Genomic DNA, 19,802 nt, shown 5'->3' with positions numbered 1-19,802 from the left:
GACAGTGGGATGGTGGGTAGAGTAAGCCCTTATCCATTTTGACTTTTTGGGTATAATTAAAGCAATACAACCCCCATTGTGTGGGTGAGCTTGTACCAATCATGACAAAGGACTGTTTGAATATTATGAGACAAGGTGGGTGAGGTAATATATTTATTGGACCAACTTTCAAGCCACACAGAGCTCTTGAAGGTTGGCAGTTGGCTCCTCCTGGCTGAAGGGAAGAGCTGCTCTCAAGGCATCCACCGACAGGAATGAAGAAGCTATTAAATATGCAGGTACAATGAAAGAGAAGCAACATCTTGTGGTGACTTGCACTCTGCAGTGGAAACTTTATTGTGCTTCACTTTATTACTGTGACACTGTTCAAAGTGGTAGAAAAATAACAGGGCAAGTAAACTAAGTAAATCATAGAATCACAGGCAGGGTGGTCCTTACCCATATGCAAAGTATGCAGCTGCGTAGGGCACCAGGAAACTTGGGGCACCAAATTTCCTTGTGTCCTGCACAACTGTGTACTGCTCCAGCCCCTGCTCCGCCTCTTCCCCAGGCTTCTGGCCCCTGCTCCGCCCCAGGGTTAGAAGGGACTGCAAGGGTCATTTAGTTTAACCGCCTGCCAACATGCAGGATTTGTTGTCTAAAATCTGCTTGTTTGTGAAGCACGGGTGGGTAACAGGAAGAATTTGTTGTCAGTGGGACTAGGAGGCAGGTCCCCACTGCAATTCTACTTTTCAAACTTCTCCAGAGAATCCAGTGCAGCATTAGTAATGATTTTCTAGACAGCCACATCTGCAGCAGTCCAGGTTCCAGGTGGGCTGTTCCATAACTCTGAAGAGGATAAGGAAACGGATTTTAACTGTAAATAATGGAATGACATGAAAACACAACTATCCTAGAGCTGTCATTAGAAGACTTTATAACCTAAATATTGACAAACAGTATGTAATGGTGCTTGTCATTGTGTAGGGGTAGTCTTATAATGTACTGAACCCTTGTGGTACCTGACCAGCTGTTGGTCAGGGTGTGCGGTGTTTAAATTCCTTTACCATGTTCTTATCAGTGAAATTGGTTTAACAGACAGTCTGATAAAATGCCTGATTAAGGTCTAGCCATTGTTTTAAATGGGAGCATGACTGCTGCATTACAGGTCAGTAAAATAGGTGAATAACTTCCGCACAGTCCTGTTCCCAGTGGCCTAGTTAGTAAAGAGATAGCAATACTGTGGGCAGTCTTCCAGCACAGCCTCCCTGAACAAAATCCACAGAGACCGGAGCACGTGGGAAGGTGGGACTGGGTCCTGGTGGTTTTAGCAAGCGCTTGGGTTGCACTTGCCTTCCCTTTAGGGGAGTTGGTCAGGCCCTTAGACCACGGCCTACATTTCCCAGCATGCCGCAGCGCCAGCTAGCAGTAAGCCCCCCCATGACTACATTTCCCAGCATACCGCTGCGCCTCTCACAGCACAGAGCGGCCCTAAATGACTACATTTCCCAGGGTGCTGCGGGGCCTGGTGCTCTCGCGGCAGCCCTCGGAACGTGGCGGGGTTTTCAAGCGTTCCCGGAGAGCCGCCGGGCTCCAAGATGGCGGCGGGGGCTCTGGTGGGCGCTGACTGAGGGGCCCGGGCGTTCCCCACAGAGCATGAGCGGCGGGCAGAGGACGCTGTTCCAGAGCTGGGGGTCCCGCGTTAGCCGCGCCCCGGAGCCACCCTCAGGCCCCCGGCGGGAGGCGGCTCCTTGCCCCGACGGAGGGACGCGGCGCCAGCGAGCCCGGCCCGGCCCTGAGGCGGAGGCGGCGGACGATGACTTGCTGCTGGCGGCGGCGGACGAGGCCGAGCGCGGCCCGGGCGAGGGCGGGTTCTGCGCGGCGGCGGGCTCGCTGTGGATCTACCCCACCAACTGGCCGGAGCGCGGCTACCAGGTGCGCCTGGCGCGGGCGGCGCTGCTGGCCAACACGCTGGTGTGCCTGCCCACCGGGCTGGGCAAGACGTTCATCGCCGCCGTGGTCATGTACAACTTCTACCGCTGGTTCCCCTCCGCCAAGGTGCTCTTCCTGGCGCCCACCAAGCCGCTGGTGGCGCAGCAGATGGAGGCCTGCGCCCGCGTCATGGGCATCCCTCCGCACCACATGGCCGAGATGACAGGTACGGAGGGCCCCCCGCCCAGTGCCTCGCAGCTCGGGCGCGGAAGCCAGGCGGCCCCACGCAGAGCCCGGGCCCCGTGCGCTGTGACAGCCCCGGGCCAGGCTCCAGCGCTGCCCCTCGTGTAGTTACTGGCAGAGGCAGGCCAGTTGTGAAGCGCTGTGGAGATAGCCCTTGGCGCAGCTGTGCTCTGGCTTTCTCCAGGTGCCATCCATTCAGGGGTCTCGTTCTCCCGCCCCGCGCCGTGTGCACGGGGAACTTACCAGCAAACTCCAGCTGCTATTGTGTCAAACATCGGTAGGAGCCACAGGATAAGAGACTTCTCATCCACCCCTGTTTCTTTGCTGGCATGTAGGCTTTTGGTGGCTATGCCTGTGTGCTCCATTTCTAGGAGCTGATAGAGACAGTACATTGAAATTCAAAGGCATCCTGCTCTCATGTTCAGAGGAGCATGCCTTTTATCATTTGTGTATATTGTCTGCAGTCCAAAGTAGATTGTGTCTGAAGGTGCATGAGATTCCTTGAATAGTTTAAAAACATAAGAACACAAGAACAGCCATACTTGGTCAGACCAAAGGTCCATCTAGCCCAGTATCCTGTCTTCCAACGGTGGCCAATGCCAGGTGCCCCAGAGGGAAGGAACAGAACAGGTAACCATCAAATGATTATCCCATCGCCTATTCCAAGCTCCAGGGATGCCCCTCAGAAGCTAGGGACACTATATCCACTGGATCCCCCTTGTCCACATGCTTGTTGACCTCCCTCAAAGAATTCTAGTAGATTAGTGAGGCATGATTTCCCTTTACAAAAACCATGTTGACTCTTCCCCAACAAATTATGTTCATCTAGGTGTCTGACAATTTTGTTCTTTTCAACCAGTTTGCCCGGTACTGAAGTCAGGCCGGGGTCACCTCTGGAGCCCTTTTTAAAAATTGGCATCACATTAGCTATATTCCAGTCATTTGGTGCAGAAGCTGATTTCAATGATAGGTTACAGACTATAGTTAGTAGTCCTGCAATTTCACATTTGAGTTCCTTCAGAACTCTTGGGTGAATACCATCTGGCCCTGGTGACTTATTACTGTTTAGTTTATCAATTTGTTTCAAAACCTCCTCTAATGACACCTCAATCTGGGACAGTTCCTCAGATTTGTCACCTAAAAAGAATGCTCAGGTTTGGGAATCTCCCTCACATCCTCAACCGTGAAGACTGATGCAAAGAATTCATTTAGTTTCTCCGCAATGGCCTTATCGTCCTTGAATGCTCCTTTAGCATCTCAATCATCCAGTAGCCCCACTGGTTGTTCAGCAGGCTTCCTGCTTCTGATGTACTTACATTTTTTTTTTTTTTTTGCTATTACTTTTTGAGTCTTTGGCTAGCTGTTCTTCAAATTCTTTTTTGATCTTCCTAATTATATTTTTATACTTCATTTGCCAGAGTTTATGCTCCTTTCTATTTTCCTCACTAGGATTTAACTTCCACTTTTTAAAGGATGCCTTTTTGCCTCTCACTGCTTCCTTTACTTTGTTGTTTAGACACGGTGGAACTTTTTTGGTTCTCTTATTATGTTTTTTTTAATTTGGGGTATACATTTAAGTTGAGCCTCTATTATGGTGTCTTTAAAAAGTTTCCATGCAGCTTGATCGTGATAGCCTTCTTAAAGTTAACTGTTCATTTATGCTGTTCTGGTAGTTTAGTATAGTAATATCAAACTCATTCAGAGGAGACGGCTGAATTCTATTTATTATGTCCCATGGACTGAGATATAAATTCAGGACTGGTTACTCCTCACAATGGGATGCATACTGGTCTTGAGGCTTGTGCTCAAGGCCCAGGGGGTAATGTGGTCTCTACGTAGTAACTAAATATTTCAGTAGTTTTATTTGTTCAGTGCCTTATCACATTCATCATCATGCAGTGAGGAAAATATGCTTTAGGCTTACCATTATTTTTTTTCTTTTCCTTTGCCATTCTCATCTTTCTCTCCTCCCTTCCCTGTGTTTGAGTCTTTTGTTCTTTTCTCTGCAGTTCCTTCTGTGCAGCAACTTCCATTTTCCAGCTTTCATTACTACTCTGTACCCTCACTGCATCCGTTAAAGTGAACGCTTATCAGTAGTTAATATTGACACTAAAATGCCATCACAAAGATACTTTAATCAGATTAAGAGGAGACAGTGCAGTTCATACCTCCGAATCATTGTATCAGGCTGCCTACACACTCAGACATTACTGCAACAGTTACACTCAAGTCACATTTGGAAGGTTATCTTTGCTGCCACATGGACTAAAAACTTAATTTAGAAAAAAATCAATTCTGAAGAAACTGAATGACATGGGCCTGGATCCAACTCTCAGGCTATATTTAAAACACCTCTGATTTAGTAGCTGACAGAGGTATGGGTGATGAATAAGGCTAAGATTTAGTCACGGGTATTTTTAATAAAACTCATGAATGGGTCACGAGTAATAAGCAAAAAATCACAGCCTATTACCTGTTCATGACTTTTACTTTAAATACCCCTGACTAAAATTTAGCTCCTGGGGCACTGGCAGCTGATGGCTGGCCCCTGCTCTTATCACGGGGGCTGACTGCCCCCCACCGCCCTTGGATTCGAGGCCCCTAGGGACCACTGCTCTGACAGCCTCCAGAGCGGCCTCTTGGACTGCTGCTGCTCCAGGACCGCTGCTGCTCCAGCGGCCCCCGGAGCCAGTGGCACTAGCCGCTGCTCAGGCAGCCCAGGGGCCGCCAGAGTGGCCGGCCACCAGGGTCAGCAGCACCGGCAGCTGTGGAAGTCACGGAGGTCCCGGAAAGTCACGGAATCTGTGACTAACGTGACCTCCATGACCGACTTGCAGCCTTAGTGATGAACTACTCTCAATTATAGTGTAGCAGTAGGGAGACCATAATTCAGGTTGTATCAGTTTTCAGCTCAGCAGGATGCTCACACCTCTTATCTAAACTGTAAGCCTGCGATGTTTACTGGCTTAATCAATATGCAAAGTAATCTCTTCTCAACCGTATTATCCCAAAGGTGGACTAGATATTTCTAGAAAACTCTATTACCCATGTTTAAAAGATTTCCTTCTTTCCTAAAGCTGAGAGTGGGCATGAAATTCAACTTGTAATACCTGTTTGTGTAGCTTGCCACTGATGGGGGGTACTTCAGGGTATGTCTATGTGTCAACTTAGGGGTGTGATTCCCAGCTCATGTACACACGCTCATGATAGATCAGTGAGCGCTATGGTAAGTATAAATAGTAGTGTAGCCGTGGTAGCCTGGACATCGGTGACACAGCATGGGCGGTGGCAAGCTGTGCCAAGGATGTACCCACTGGTTTCAGGCGGGTTTATGCTCAGGGCAGCTAGCCTGTGCCACTGCCCATGCTACCACAGCTACACTACTATTTATACCTGTGCTAGCTCGATGAGAGTGAGCATGAGTATGTGTATGTGACCTGGGAATCGCACCCCTAGCATGGAGTGTAGATGTAACCTTAGAGTAATGCTGTCTGTTCCCTATTCTCAAACTAATTTTCACTTTCTTCATTTCAAGCTGCCACTGACCTAAACTTGAGCTTGATCTATGGCACCTGTATCATAGCAGATTGTACTCTCCATGGAACCTTTGGGACATCCTATTGTTTTAAGTGAAGCATTTCATACTGATTACAATAAATTTAGGCCTTGAGTTACTCAGCAGGTGAAATGCCAGTAAAACTGTTCAGACTTAAAAAGGCACGTTCCCCTGTTGAACATAAGAATGGCCATACTGGGTTGGACCAAAGGTCCATCTAGCCCAGTATCCTGCCTTCCGACAATGGCCAATGCCAGGTGCCCCAGAGGGAGTGAACCTAACAGGGAATCCCTGTTGCCCATTCCCAGCTTCTGGCAAACAGAGGTAGGGACGCCATCCCTGTCCATCCTGGCTAATAGCCATTGATGGACCTATCCTCCATGAACTTATCTAGTTCTTTTTTGACCCCTGTTATAGTCTTGGTGTTCAGAACATCCTCTGGCAAGGAGTTCCACAGGTTGACTGTGTGTTGTGTGAAAAAATACTTCCTTTTGCTTGTTTTAAATCTGCTGCCTATTAATTTCATTTGGTGACCCCTAGTTCTTGGGTTTTGAGAAGGAGTAAATAACACTTCCTTATTTACTTTCTCCACGCCAATCATGATTTCATAGACCTCTATCATATCCCTCCTTAGTCGTCTCTTTTCCAAGCTGAAATGTCCCAGTCTTATTAATCTCTTCTCATATGGCAGCCATTCCATACCCCTAATCATTTTTGTTGCCCTTTTCTGAACCTTTTCCAATTCTAATATATCTTTTTTGAGATGGGGCAACCATGGATTTATATAGAGGCAATATGATATTTTCTGTCTTATCTATCCCTTTCTTAATGATTCCCAACATTCTGTTCACTTTTTTGACTGCCGCTGCACATTGAGTGGATGTTTTCAGACAACTATCCACACTGACTCCAAGATTTCTCTCTTGAGTGGTAACAACTAATTGAAATCTGTGGTGCTTTTTTTTTTTTTTTTTCCAGGGGGTACCCAGGTTCACAATCGGAAAGAAATCTGGCACAATAAGAGGGTCTTTTTTCTTACACCTCAAGTAATGGTAAATGATCTTTCTCGTGGAACCTGTCCTGCTACAGAAATAAAATGTCTGGTTATTGATGAAGCCCACAAAGCTCTTGGAAACTACGCCTACTGCCAGGTAATAATGGTGGACTAATGTGAACTGCACAATCTTATGAGCCCTTCTTTGTGCAATCATGGATAATTTAAGCACAAATGTATTACCGTAGGCAGATTGCTCTGCAGTTTTTTAAACTGAGGTATTTGGTAAGAAATTAACAAAGACGAAAACATTATTTTATGGCTTATAATACCTTGATACAAGTAATGGATAAATTGCATGCAAGAAGAATGTACACAAGATGCTGAACCTTCTAACTGTATTATGAAATCTTAAGTAGATGGGGCGATAAAAATTTTGTATAGTTGGGTATAGAACTGCATTTTCTGTTCAGAAATTCATTTTTAAACCCTAGATTGTAAGAAATTAAAAATGCATTTGTAGGGTGGGGCTGTTTCTACAGGGCATGGGCATGTTTATGAGCACAATCTACTGCAGTCTGCGTGGCATGTATCGGCAAGGAATTAAAAATTTGAACAGGAGACCCCAGTGGCAGCAATCTTAGAGATTGCAAATTAAACCTCATTTCTGAAAAAAACTTTATTTAAATTGAAATAAATTCTGAGCCCAGTATGACCCACTGTTGTCCGTTCAGTTGTGGTCTTGTCTCATGCAGTGAAAAATGCATTGAAGTATCTTGGTTAAATCCCTCTCTATCAATACTTCGTTTTAAAGTTATGAAGCAAGTCATGTATTGAGAAATTTGCAGTGAACTAATGTGGCACTAAGATGGTTCCCTATTAGACCTTTGTGTAGGAAAACGGACAAGCAGCAGACTTGTATAATATGGCACATAAAGGAAAACGTTGAGGCTTCTATTTTTATTAGAATTAAAGCAGAGAACAGGCTTGTTCACCATAGCTGCACCTCCTCCTTCCTGCAGCCCTCCCCAATTTCAAACCCTTTAGTAACTTGTTTTCATTTTGTAATAATGTAAATGTACAGGTTGTGTTGCTTTCTGAGCATCTGACAAAGGATGAAATACTTTTTTATTCTATTAAAGTTCAAAGTAGCATTCTTTTCTTTCTTTCTTTTTTTTTAACCATTGTGGTGATCGTTTACCTGTGTTGTGCGGAAACAAGGCTCACATTTCATTGAGAATTTTGTGAGCTTACTTAATGCAGAGTAGTGGTTCCCAGCTTCCTTTGTTAGTCACCTTTGCTGTGGAATTGGCATATAAAATGCTTCTCTAATGCATTTTTCCTTGTCCTGTCTTGCTATACTTGGGCATGGCTACCATCACTTTTTAATGTGTATATTTAATTCCCTTGTCCTCTTCTATCTGTTGACTTTTATTTTCTGTATTTTTTTTTTAATTTCTATTTGATATTTTTAGCACTTTTCTGTGGCCTTCCAATGGTTCACATACTTTTCCCCACTCAGCGGAAGACTGCCTGTTGGTCACAGTATATCTAAGTGCTATAGGAGAATAGATGCTTGTGTTGCCAGGCTGCTACTTGATCCTGCAGCCCTGTACATTAATTGTGTATTTGACTTTGAGTTGATCTGGGTGAAGAATGGGAATATAGATGGCTTCAAAGGAACAGCCTGCCACTTTTCCAGTTGCCATAAAAATAAGTTTGCAATGAGAGACAGATGGGTGCATGTGGTTTTATGCAGCTCTTGCCCCCTAGTCCAGCTCCTTTGTTGTGCCATTTTCTTCATAATTTCAGACTAGTTTTGCACTCAGGTTGCAAATGCTGGCTTTCAGAGTGCCCCTCCAGATTTCCTTTTTGGCAGCTCATTTGGCTAATATGCTGTAAATCCACTTGCTGAATCCAGTAATAATCCTTTCAATGCTCACCCAAGTAGTTCTAGTAATAGGCAAACAGCGGACCAAATCCAGACTGCCAGATGCTTTTCAACAGACCCAGCAATCTTTTTATTTACTTATTATTATCATTTTTTTATTATTTTCTCTTGAGTCTGGACATTGACTATACCTTGACTAATAAATTTGACCTTGACAAAAAAAAGACTATGCCTATTCTAGTATGCAGAGTTGGCTCTTAAAGCTAGTTCACATAATCTAAGCTTTTTGGGGTGGGGTGGGAGGAGATTGACAATCATTTATTGTTGGGTTCTGTTTCTAGGCTAGATACTAACTTAGTGGAGAATACTTTTCAGAACATTTAAATTTTAATTTTTCACATATGTAAACCATTGAGAGTAAGAGCTTTTCCTCTTTAAGAGTATTAATGTAACTCTTGTTTTTTTGTCAGGTTGTGAAGGAACTGAGCAAATACACAAACCAATTTAGAATCTTGGCTCTAAGTGCCACACCAGGCAGTGACACAAAGGTGAGTCAAGTACTGCATTAGTGGACTGAGAATTAGAGTGGCTTCAATAGAAGCTATTTTTAGTACCAGTTTGCATACCATGGAAGGCAGTGAAATCTATTAAAATGCACCAAATAAAGATTATTCCACAATGCTATGCAGAAGCCTTTGAGTAATTGCATTCTTATTGTTATAACCTCTGCCTTTTCCTACATTTATCCCTTCATTATATCTTGTCTGAAATTTGATTGTAAACTCTCCAGAGCAAAGACCCTGTCTTCTTTGTACAGTGAAGTGCCTAGCATACTTTTGTGTGCTAAAAAATAATACATGATGATAAACTTGCAGTTGCTTGTACTGATTGAAAAGAATGTGCGTTCAAAGTAAAATAGATTTTACTCTATCCAACACAATGTGTCTGGACAATTAAGGCTGGAATTTTCAGAGTTTAAGGCAATTGGGCACCTTAATCTTTAAAATAAAAGTAACGTGCTTTCCTTGTATGAAGTTTCCCAAATTATTTCTACTTAAAAATTAAGTACTGGACATGAAAGTAATGTATTTAGGAAATAAGTTGGTATTATTCAATTTTTCTTTTTTCTATGGGAAGGGATAGCTCAGTGGTTTGAGCATTGGCCTGCTAAACCCAGGGTTGTGAGTTCAATCCTTGAGGGGGTGATTTGGGAATTTAGTTGGGGATTACTTCTTCTTTGAGCAGGGGCTTGGACTAGATGATCTCCTGAGGTCCCTTCCAACCCTGGTATTCTATGATTCTGTATACACTGTATCTGGAAATGGAAGAAAGTTCTGTGTTTCCATGCTGTCTCCTGATGGTTAGTTCATTTTGGGATTTAATAGAAACAAAGCAATCGGGCTTAGGTTGACAGTGCTTCACTAACCTCATTGCAAGTAGGCACAGCATCCCACAGTTAATAACACTTACTGTCTTGATACACTATCTTGTACATGGGGGCATTATAGAAAAACGCCATCTAGAAGGAGAAATTTCCGCATGCAGTATACGATGCTTCCTACTTTGATTGTGTTGCCCTTCCCATTTTATGAATGATATTAGCTTTCTGATAGAAATCTTTGATTAAAATACTTCAGAGAAATTGCTTATTTGATCCAAGAAAAAAATTAACTGAGACTCATGGCAGTGCTTACCTAAGGCTTGGTATCGTAATGGCAGCTTTCATCTGTAGTGCAGCTCATTTGAGCAAAATGCTATTATCCTTTTGCTTACACCTTTTCCTCTGGATCTCCTTTCCACATTAACATGCTTTCTATGGTGACCTCTTTGCATCCATAGTGTTTCATCCTTTTTTTTTTTTTTTTGCCCGTCACCCATCTTCTTACAAAGAGCCCCCCAGAAGAGTGATCATCACTTGAGTGTTGCTCTCTTGGCAGCAGCAGTTTGCTGATTAGAACTGCATGATCCTAGTCAGGTACAAGTGGCTTCTGCGGCACTGTTAATGTTGCTGTACAGTACTAGTCTGAATAGGTTATGCCACCTTCTCCCAAATAATATCAGAGGAAACAAGGAATTCCCAAACTCAGTGATCTAAACTCTTACCACATTTATAATGAATGTCACAAATTATCCCTCTCATATTAATGCACTTGTATGTGCTGGACTACTGGCCTGAATAGGTGGAGCAAGGGAGGGTTATTGCAGCTAATACAGACAGTTTTTATAGCAAAACTTAATAAATGGTGCTAGAATAGTTCTAACTCAAGTATTTTTTCTTATTACTATTTTAATGATTGTTTTACTTGCTATGTATATGACGTGGTAGGGCATTTTCCTGACTACATTGTTTTGTCTTACGTTTAAAATGGCTGAAATGATAAGTCAGGGCCCCTAGTTGTAGTGGAGACTGCTGAAAAATGAATTGCTGTCTGCAGATCCCTCAATACAGGTAACGTTTCTTTGCTATTTCAAATAGTTTTACAGGCCCTGTGTTGATAACTTTCACATATCTGTGAGATGACATTAAGAAAAATACACTATGTAAAACACTCTTTTCCTGTGACTTCTTCATAGGCTGTCCAGGAAGTTATTTCCAACCTATTGATAGCACAGATAGAGCTGTGTTCTGAAGATTCCCCAGATATTCAGCCTTACTCTCATGAGCGACAAGTTGAAAAATTTGTTGTTCCACTTGGTAAAGAACTAGCAGAAATTCAGAATGCCTACATCAGGGTGAGTTACTACTTTTTTTTACTATTAAAGAGCTCATGTCACTATAGAAATAGTAGTAAAATCCTTATCTGTATCGTTAATACCTCTTAAGTACTAAGTCAAGTAGCTTGTTCAGCTAACTTAAATTATTTATGCTGTTGGCTTTTTGCTTATATTTAGTTCAGATAGTAAAACAGAATGGCCAGTTTAACTTTTGTTACTACTGTATCACTTAATACTTCTGATACACTTGCTTCAAGTTTTTGTTTGGCTTCAGAACAGCATGAGGTAATGTTTAAAATTAAACTTTGATTAAAATAAAAAAAAATCTAGTTATATGGTGTCTTACTCCATTAAGAAACTTGCAAAACCTACGTTTGAGCCTAAACTAAATTGACAGCTTATTTTAAGTGGGTTGGTGTAAGAGTATTAATATGATGGCTACAATTCTCAAGCTATCCATTTCATTGCTATACGTACACAAAAGTTATTCCTATACTATGAGTACTGAATCAAATGCTTGTCTTCCTTCCTGTAAAAATGTAACTTTTGATTCTTAGCTGCTTTGTAAGTGTACTGCTAAATAGATTTTTCTTCTTTAAAAAGTATTGCCTAGAAAAAATATTGTAAACTGTGTGGTTGAGGAGCTGATTGAGAGGTGATATTCTTCACCTATAAGTAATCTGTTCAAATACAGTCCAGGTTAGCAATGAACAGAAGTGGCTGCTAACTGATGGCTGTTCAGTGGCCTGTCTGTTCTCAGTCAGGTTCTATTAGACAGATGTCTGCATCACGGAAGTAGTAATTTATAATTGTCATCTTGTTGGACTTCTTTAATAAGAAAAACAAAGTAGTAGTATTGTTGTGTTTTATACAGAAATTTTATCTTTGTGAAGAAAAGTTATATACAGAGAATAGTAGTTCTTATAGAATGAGTAAATAAGCAATCTGCTAGCTATGAATTTCAGATTCCTTAACTTAAAAATGGGGGTTCTTTCTAGAAATCATCAGGAATTTATTAATGGATGAGGCTTATACATGTTCACAGTTGCTAGATTTAGTAACATGTTTTCTCCAAATGTTGTGTATTTTTAAGTTGGTCATCTGCCATGTTGTTGAAGGGGTAATTTGCTTTCCATGTTAATGATCAGTTTTGTTAGGGTCTATGTGAAGAGTCCTATTAAGTGTCTGAAGAACATTTTCTTATTTGTACGTCTTTAGATTTAGGAGAGAGCTTTTTTTTTAACCTGGAGCTATTTTCAGCTCTTTAATCATAGGCTAGGTCCACACTACCTGCCCGATTCGGCAGGTAGAGATCGATCTTCTGGGATCGATTTATTGCGTCTCATCTGGACGTGATAAATCGATCCAAGAAGTGCTCCCCCGTCGACTGCAGAACTCCTGCTCGCTGAGAGGAGGAAGTGCTGTCGACGGGGAAGCTTGCCTGCACCGTGTGGACCTGCAGTAAGTAAACCTAGTTCGGTCTAGGAAACATCGACTTCAGCTACGCTATTCTCGTAGCTGAAGTTGCGTTTCCTAGATCGATCCCCCACCCCAGTGTGGACCAGCCCTTAGAGATTATCTTCATTAGACAGTCAAACTGATTTAATTAAATTAAGTTTTAAACCGGTGCAAATCCTTAACTCATTTTGGCTTAAACATGCTTATTTTGGTTTAATTTAAATCCATTTAGAGCAGATTTAAGCTAAACTGAAACAAGTGTCCACCATAAATTTGTATCAGTTTAATTAAATCAGTGTAGTTTCTATGTGTAGACCAAACTTTATTTTCTGTAATGGGTGCCAGTATGCATTGAGTCATGCATTAATTTACTTTTTGGTTTTGGCACTGAGAACTTGAGGTTTTGATTTGGAATGTAAGATGTCTTTTGTGCCTACACTAAGCATAGCTGCAGTGAAGGAGGTAGGAGAGTGAAAGAGTACTGCACCAGTTTTCTTCTGCATTCTACTTGTAGAATACACAGGCAGGCTAAAATGCCTCAGATGGCACGGGCTCAGGTAACTCCAGCATGTCTTCAGGGATGCAGTATGCACTCTCCTTGCATTTGTGCATCACCTGCTTCAAAAGAGAATGGAGCCATGACCCCTGCTGGCTCTCAAGGTGTCTCATGCACTGGCACTTAGCCTTCCTGGGCCCTTGCACTCCCTGAGGACAGGTTTGTGGTTTCCCTGATAGGTGTACAGCTCCTTCTGTCCTCCTCCAGGGCCAGTCATCATCGCAGCATTTTCAAGTGTACATGGTGATGGGGCAAGGGAGGGAAAACATTTTAATGTCCACACATGACACTCTTTATTAAATGCCTCTTATGGGGGGTGTGTGTGTGTGTGTGTGTTCCATTTTGTTTTTGTTTGTTTGGGTTTTTTTTACAATTTATTTCCAAAACATCCTACATTGTTTATTCTCACTCTTGGATCTTTAGCCTCCAGTGGGAATCATGGGAAACTCACTCTTAAGATTTTGTGACCCTCTGCAGCTATTGTTATTAAAGACTACTATTCTAATAGTACTGAGATGCCCAACTAACATCAGGGCATCTCTGTGCTCGGCACTTTTCAGACACATAGTAGGAGATCTTCCCTACCCTTAAGAGCGTACTGCAGTCGGAGGTGTAATTCCCATCTTGGTAGACGTTCGCACGCTAGCTTTGACTGTGCTAACATGCTGAAAATAGCCGCATAGCTGCAGTGGTGCAAGCGGCAGCATGGGTTAGCTGCCAGTGTGTGTGCCTAGGGGACTGGATGGGATTGTACGTAGGTGGGTAGACTGTGCTGCCTCCCACGCTTCTGCAACTATTTTTAGCAAGTTAGCTTAGTCAGAGCTAGCACGTCCACAGCTACTGGAGCTGGGAATTACACCTCTAGCTGCATGGTGGATGTACCCTCAAATAGCAGTTGCAGGCCGACAGCTTCTAGAGAGCAAAGTCATGATAAGACTACGTGTACATACTAGTTCCATATTTTCAAGCTGGGCAAGAAGTGTGTGGCTTGTTATTAAACAGCTAGTTTAAAAAGCCTTTTGGTTTTTAATATCTTTACCAGCTTGCATTTTAGACTAACTAGTCCTTGTAGATATAGAATCATACCTTTCCTGATTTTGCGGTTTCATTGCTAGCTATGCTTTGGATTCAAGGTGATCTGCAAAGGTGCACAATTAGATTCTGAAGTAGAACAGAAAGTTCTGAAAAGCGTTTTTTGAAAAGTCAGCTTGTTTTATGTCATTTTCTGACTGTCATTAAGAAACTAATAGTATTATGACATCACAGCGACAAGGAAATAACATCTGATTGACACTGTTCAACGCTTTTTAACAATTCTTGTCCTTCAGATAGTTTGGAGAAAAGTCTGAATGTCACCTTTCAATTAAGAGCTCCCAACAAGTTCTCAGCAAAACCTTCCAAGGCCAGAGTAGGCATATATGGGTTAAATAAGCTTTCTCAGCATCTGTAAGCATAGGTTAGATGTCTCGGTTTTTTTAAAAAATACTGGTATATGTGTGCTAATTACATAATGTGCTTGAAAAGTTAGAACCATGTGCACTATGCACAATAAAATCTGACGCTTTATTTATGGCAATCTGTAACATTAAACAAGACACAAGTTTCAGAGAAAGTGAAGGACAGCGTAAAACAAGCTACAGCAGTAATACAACAAAGCTGGAAAAATCCCACTGTAGTTCTGTAGTTAAACAATTATTTTTGTAAAAGTAAATAAGCAAGGCCCTGAGTTTCACACTAACTGGATTAAACTTTTAGGCACTAACACTGGTTTGAAAAGTACAAAGTAGGTAGGGCAACAATGTTTCAGTATTAAGGCGGAAATATTTAAACTGCCAGGATGTGATCCGAGGGATGCAGTTTTGTTAGCTGCTTTTAACAATCTATTGTGTCCAAACTATTTAAACATTGCACATTAAAATTATGAATTACTTTAGTAATGGTTTGAGGAAGTCCAGTAGAACCGCAGAGTTACGAACACCTGAGTTACGAACTGACCAGTCAACTACACACCTCATTTGGAACTGGAAGTACACAATCAGGCAGCAGCAGAGATGTGGGGGAAAGCAACTACAGTACAGTTCTGTATTAAACAAACTACTTAAAAAAAGGGGAAAGCAGCATTTTTCTTCTTCATAGTAAAGTTTCAAAGCTGTATTAAGTCAATGTTCAGTTGTAAACTTTTGATAGAACAACAGTAATGTTTGGTTCAGAGTTATGAACATTTCAGAGTAACAAACAATCTCCATTCCCAAGGTGTTCGTAAATCTGAGATTCTACTGTATAGCAATAGGAGCATAATAAAATGTCTAACCGGATAATGGGAAGCCACGGATAATGGGGTACCACAGCATGACAAATGTGAATGTTATGACTTGTTAAAAATTTATTCCCCAGCCTCCTCAAATGTTAGTATGTAAGAATAGCAAGATTTCAATAAGCTTAATCAATGTTCCTCTAAAATACTTTTTTATAGTTTTGTTTATAAATGAGGAAACCATGTCTCCTAGCACCAACTAGTGTATTGGCCGTCTATAGAAATAATACACTGTATGGCTATGGAAAACTGTATCCAAACTTGAAATTTAATCGGTGCTTCTAGCAGCTTAAGCAATCGAACACAACTCATAATAAATACTAACGTTCTACATTAATCCATAGTTTTACATAAAATGACACTGTACATTTTACTGCAGTTTTCAGGGTGCTGAAGAACACACATTCAGATACCGTGTGAAGATTTTTCTGTAGCTTATACATTAACAAGAATGTTTCTGTGACCTTGCTTGACACCCACAAAAGTAGTTAAATAGTTCTGTAACTGAACTGAAAACTGCATAACTGAGACTTGTTTGAGGTTTTATTTGCTCTGTAGATTAGATACAAACTGATGCTTTCAGACTATAGGCATTGTTTCCCATAAATTTTTTGAAGTTTGAATTGCCAAAAACATGTTTTGATAATATTACTATTGAGTAATCAAAATGCAAAAGTTTTCAGTGTCTGTCAGAAAATCTTGGTAAACTATTGTGAAACCACCTATTTCTCCCCTTTCCTGTATTTCCCATGTATGTGAATTGGTTGGACAGAAACTGAAATCTAACTAAAAAGAACAGGAGTACTTGTGGCACCTTAGAGACTAACAAATCTAACTGAATCTCTGGATCCTGTACTGAAACTCATAGGTCTGTATAAGCTATATATTTACCCTTAATATAACTTAAGATATCTTTGAGACACTCGGGAAAAGCTTATAATATATAGCTATTCAAAGCAAAGCTGGTGTGAAATATTTTAATCAGTAAATAACTGTAAATCACTAAATGGGGAAACTGCATCCAGTTGTAAAACTGGCAAAGTAAGACTGAATCTCTCTAAAAGCCACTAGCAGTACCCAGGAAAAATTCAGAGAGTTATAGGACTTGAGACAGGTAGCTTCCCCATTCCCTTTTCTTTACTATTCATCCTCTTTCCTCACCTCTGCTCCCACATCTTTCTTTTTCTCCTTTCTCTCCCTGTGTTCCCTAGGTATCTCTTGTAGGCAGCCGCCACAAGAGGGCAATTTGATCATACGCTTGAGCAGATCTGCCATTAACATTTCATTGAGTCAGGGCAATTTTTGTGAGGACAAATTCAGGAAAACCAGTACACTTGTAATTTTCATGGTATTCTTTAAATATTTGGGTGAGAGGAGGGGTTAGCTTCTACATTTGTGAAATCAATCAAAATGTTTTAATAGAATAAAACATATTTTGGAAAAACAGTTAGAAGATATTGAAAAGCAAAGTTTCAAAGTATATTGTTTCAACCCTAGTCTGTCAAATTAAGCTCTTCCTGGAAAGTATAATTCTGTATCATTCAGATATGTCCCACTGAGACGTAAACTGTGTTCACTGTGATTGGAGGTACTGAAACAATTACCAACAGAGTCTTGTGGCACCTTTAAGACTGACAGATGTATTGGAGCATAAGCTTTCGTGGGTGAATACCCACTTCATCAGACACATGGGTATTCACCCACGAAAGCTTATGCTCCAATACATCTGTTAGTCTTAAAAGTGCCACAGGACACTCTGTTGCTTTTTACAGATCCAGACTAACACGGCTACCCCTCTGATACTCGAAACAAATATGTCATCTAAAAACTACTTTGAAAATTTTCAAAGTAATCTAATAAATATTGTATACAGTTAACCACTGGACTTTTCCTGTAAATACACTTTTTCAGTTGTAATGTGATTAACTTCTTACTGGGTTTCAGAATAAGTCTGTATGCTAGCTATCATAGCAATGTAGAACTGGAAGGGCCTTTTGGAGATCATCAAGTCCAATGCCCTGCGGTCAGGCAGGCCCAAATAAACCTAGACCATCTCTGACAGGTGGTTGTCCAACTTGTTGTTAAAAACCTCAATGATGGGGATTCTACAACCTCCCTTGGAAGCCTGTTCCAGAGCTTAACTACCATTATAGTTTTCCGAATATCTAACTGAAATCTCCCTTTCTGCAGATTAATACCATTACTATTTGTCCTGCCTTCAGTGGTAATGGAGAACAATTTATCACCTTCCTCTATAATAGCCGTTAACCTATTTGATGACTGTTATCAGATCCCCCTTTGGTAGTCTTTTCTCAAGACTAACCATGCCCAGTTTTTGTTTTCCTCATAGATTAGGTTTTCTAAACCTTTTATCATTTTTGTTGCTCTGTTCTGGATTTTCCAGTTTGTCCAGACCTTTCCTGAAGGTATGGTACCCAGAATTGGACACACTACTCCAGCTGAGGCCTCACTAGTGCCTAGTACACTGGGACAGTTACCTCCCATGTCTTAAATATGACCACCCTGTTAATGCATTCCAGAATATTAGCATTTTTTGCAACTGTATCCCATTGTTTTCTTGTATTCAATTTGTGATCCACTATAACTCCCAGATCCTTCTCAACAGTAGTGCCACTTAGCCAGTTATTTTCCACTTTGTAGTTGTGCATTTGATTTTTCTTTCCTAAGTGAAGTATGTTGCACTTGTCTTCATTGAATTTCATTTTGTTGAATTCAGACCAGGTCTCCAATTCGTCAAGGTCATTTTGAATTTTAATCCTGTCCTCCAAAATGTTTGCAGCCTCTCCCAGCCAAGTGTCATCTGAAAATTTTATAAGCATTCTCTCCACTTCATCATTCAACTCATTACTGAAAATATTAAATAGCACCAGACCCAGAACTGTACCCTTTGGGACCCCACTAGATACGTTGCACCATCTGACAATGAGCCATTGATAACTAAGGCTACGTTTTAGTCACTGGTATTTTTAGTAAAATTCATGGACAGGTCATGGGCAGTAAACAAAAATTCATGACCTGTGACCTGTCCATGACTTGTACTATATAACTCTAACTCGTGGGGGCTGCTTGGGGGTGCTGCACATGCTCGATGGGGTGAGGGGCACCACGGGTGCTCAGAGGGGCAGCCTGAGGGGCACTGCGGGTGCTCGGGATGAGGGGTGGCCTGAGGGGGCAGGCTGGGGGTGTGTGTGTGGACTGCCTGGGACCCCTGCTGGTGCAGCGGGGAGGGGCTGGCAGGCTCCTTACCTGGCTCCACACCTCCCTGGAAGCGGCAACATCCCCCTCCCTCAGCTCCTAGGCAGAGGCATGGCCAGGCAGCTCTGTGCGCTGCCTCTTCCCCGAGCGCCGGCTCCACGGCTCCGATTGGCTGGGAACCGCGACCAATGGGAGCTGCGGGGATGATGCCTGCAGGCGGAGGCAGTGCGCAGAGCCCCCTGGCTGCGCTTCCCCCTAGAAGTCGAGGGAGGGGGATGTCACCGCTTCCGGGGAGCCCCTCCAAGGTAAACGCCACCCAGAGCCCTCATCCCCTTCTGCCCCCCACCCAAACTCCTGCTGCTGCTGGGAGAGGGAGGCGATGGCCCAAGACTGCCCCAGCAGCAGCTGGTGTGTCTGGCCACTGCAGAAGTCACCGAGGTCATGGAATCCATGATCTCTGTGACAAATTCGCAGCCTTATTGATGATTACTCTGAGTATGGTCTTTCAACCAGTTGTGCACTCACCTTATAGTAATTTAATTTAGACCACATTTTCTTAGTTTGCTTATGAGAATGTCATATGGAACTGTGTCAAAAGCCTTACTAAAATCAAGATATCACATCTTTCCTCCTATAACCCTCCAATAACCCTGTCAAATAATGAAATTTGGTTGATTTGGCATGACAAATCTATGCTGGCTATTCTTTATAACCTTGATTGATTGATATTTTGTTCCAGCATCTTTCACATATCAATGTTAGGCTGAGTGGTCTAGAATTCCTCAGGTCCTCTTTGTTCCCTTTTTAAAGTTAGGTACTACATTGGCCCTTCTCCAGTCCTATGGAACCTCACCCATCCTCCAGAAGATCTCAAAGATAATTGCAAATTGCGCAAAGATTGCATCAGCTAGTTTAAATACCCCAGGATGAATTTCATCAGCTTCCCAA

At 42.0% G+C, this 19,802-nt stretch overlaps 1 protein-coding gene across 4 annotated transcripts in view; it reads left to right on the top strand.

Annotated features, from left to right (window-relative positions):
* Positions 1 to 1,511: 1,511 nt before the first annotated feature.
* The window catches only part of FANCM (FA complementation group M), a 131,606-nt gene continuing 113,315 nt past the window's right edge, over positions 1,512 to 19,802 (top strand). The window contains exons 1-4 of one of the 4 annotated variants that reach the window (XM_065594021.1): positions 1,512 to 2,137; positions 6,689 to 6,861; positions 9,066 to 9,143; positions 11,170 to 11,328. In XM_065594021.1, the coding sequence (XP_065450093.1) occupies positions 1,636 to 2,137; positions 6,689 to 6,861; positions 9,066 to 9,143; positions 11,170 to 11,328 (912 nt within the window). In that variant the 5' untranslated portion in view covers positions 1,512 to 1,635. The remainder of the gene's footprint in view (positions 2,138 to 6,688; positions 6,862 to 9,065; positions 9,144 to 11,169; positions 11,329 to 19,802) is intronic. The other 3 variants (XM_065594022.1, XM_065594019.1, XM_065594020.1) reach the window with 3 other exon arrangements.

The sequence above is a fragment of the Chrysemys picta genome, chromosome 4, assembly GCF_011386835.1.
Source record: "Chrysemys picta bellii isolate R12L10 chromosome 4, ASM1138683v2, whole genome shotgun sequence".
NCBI lineage: Eukaryota > Metazoa > Chordata > Testudines > Emydidae > Chrysemys > Chrysemys picta.
Note: the sequence above shows the minus strand (reverse complement) of the source record. Positions and strands in the feature narration are given on the sequence as shown.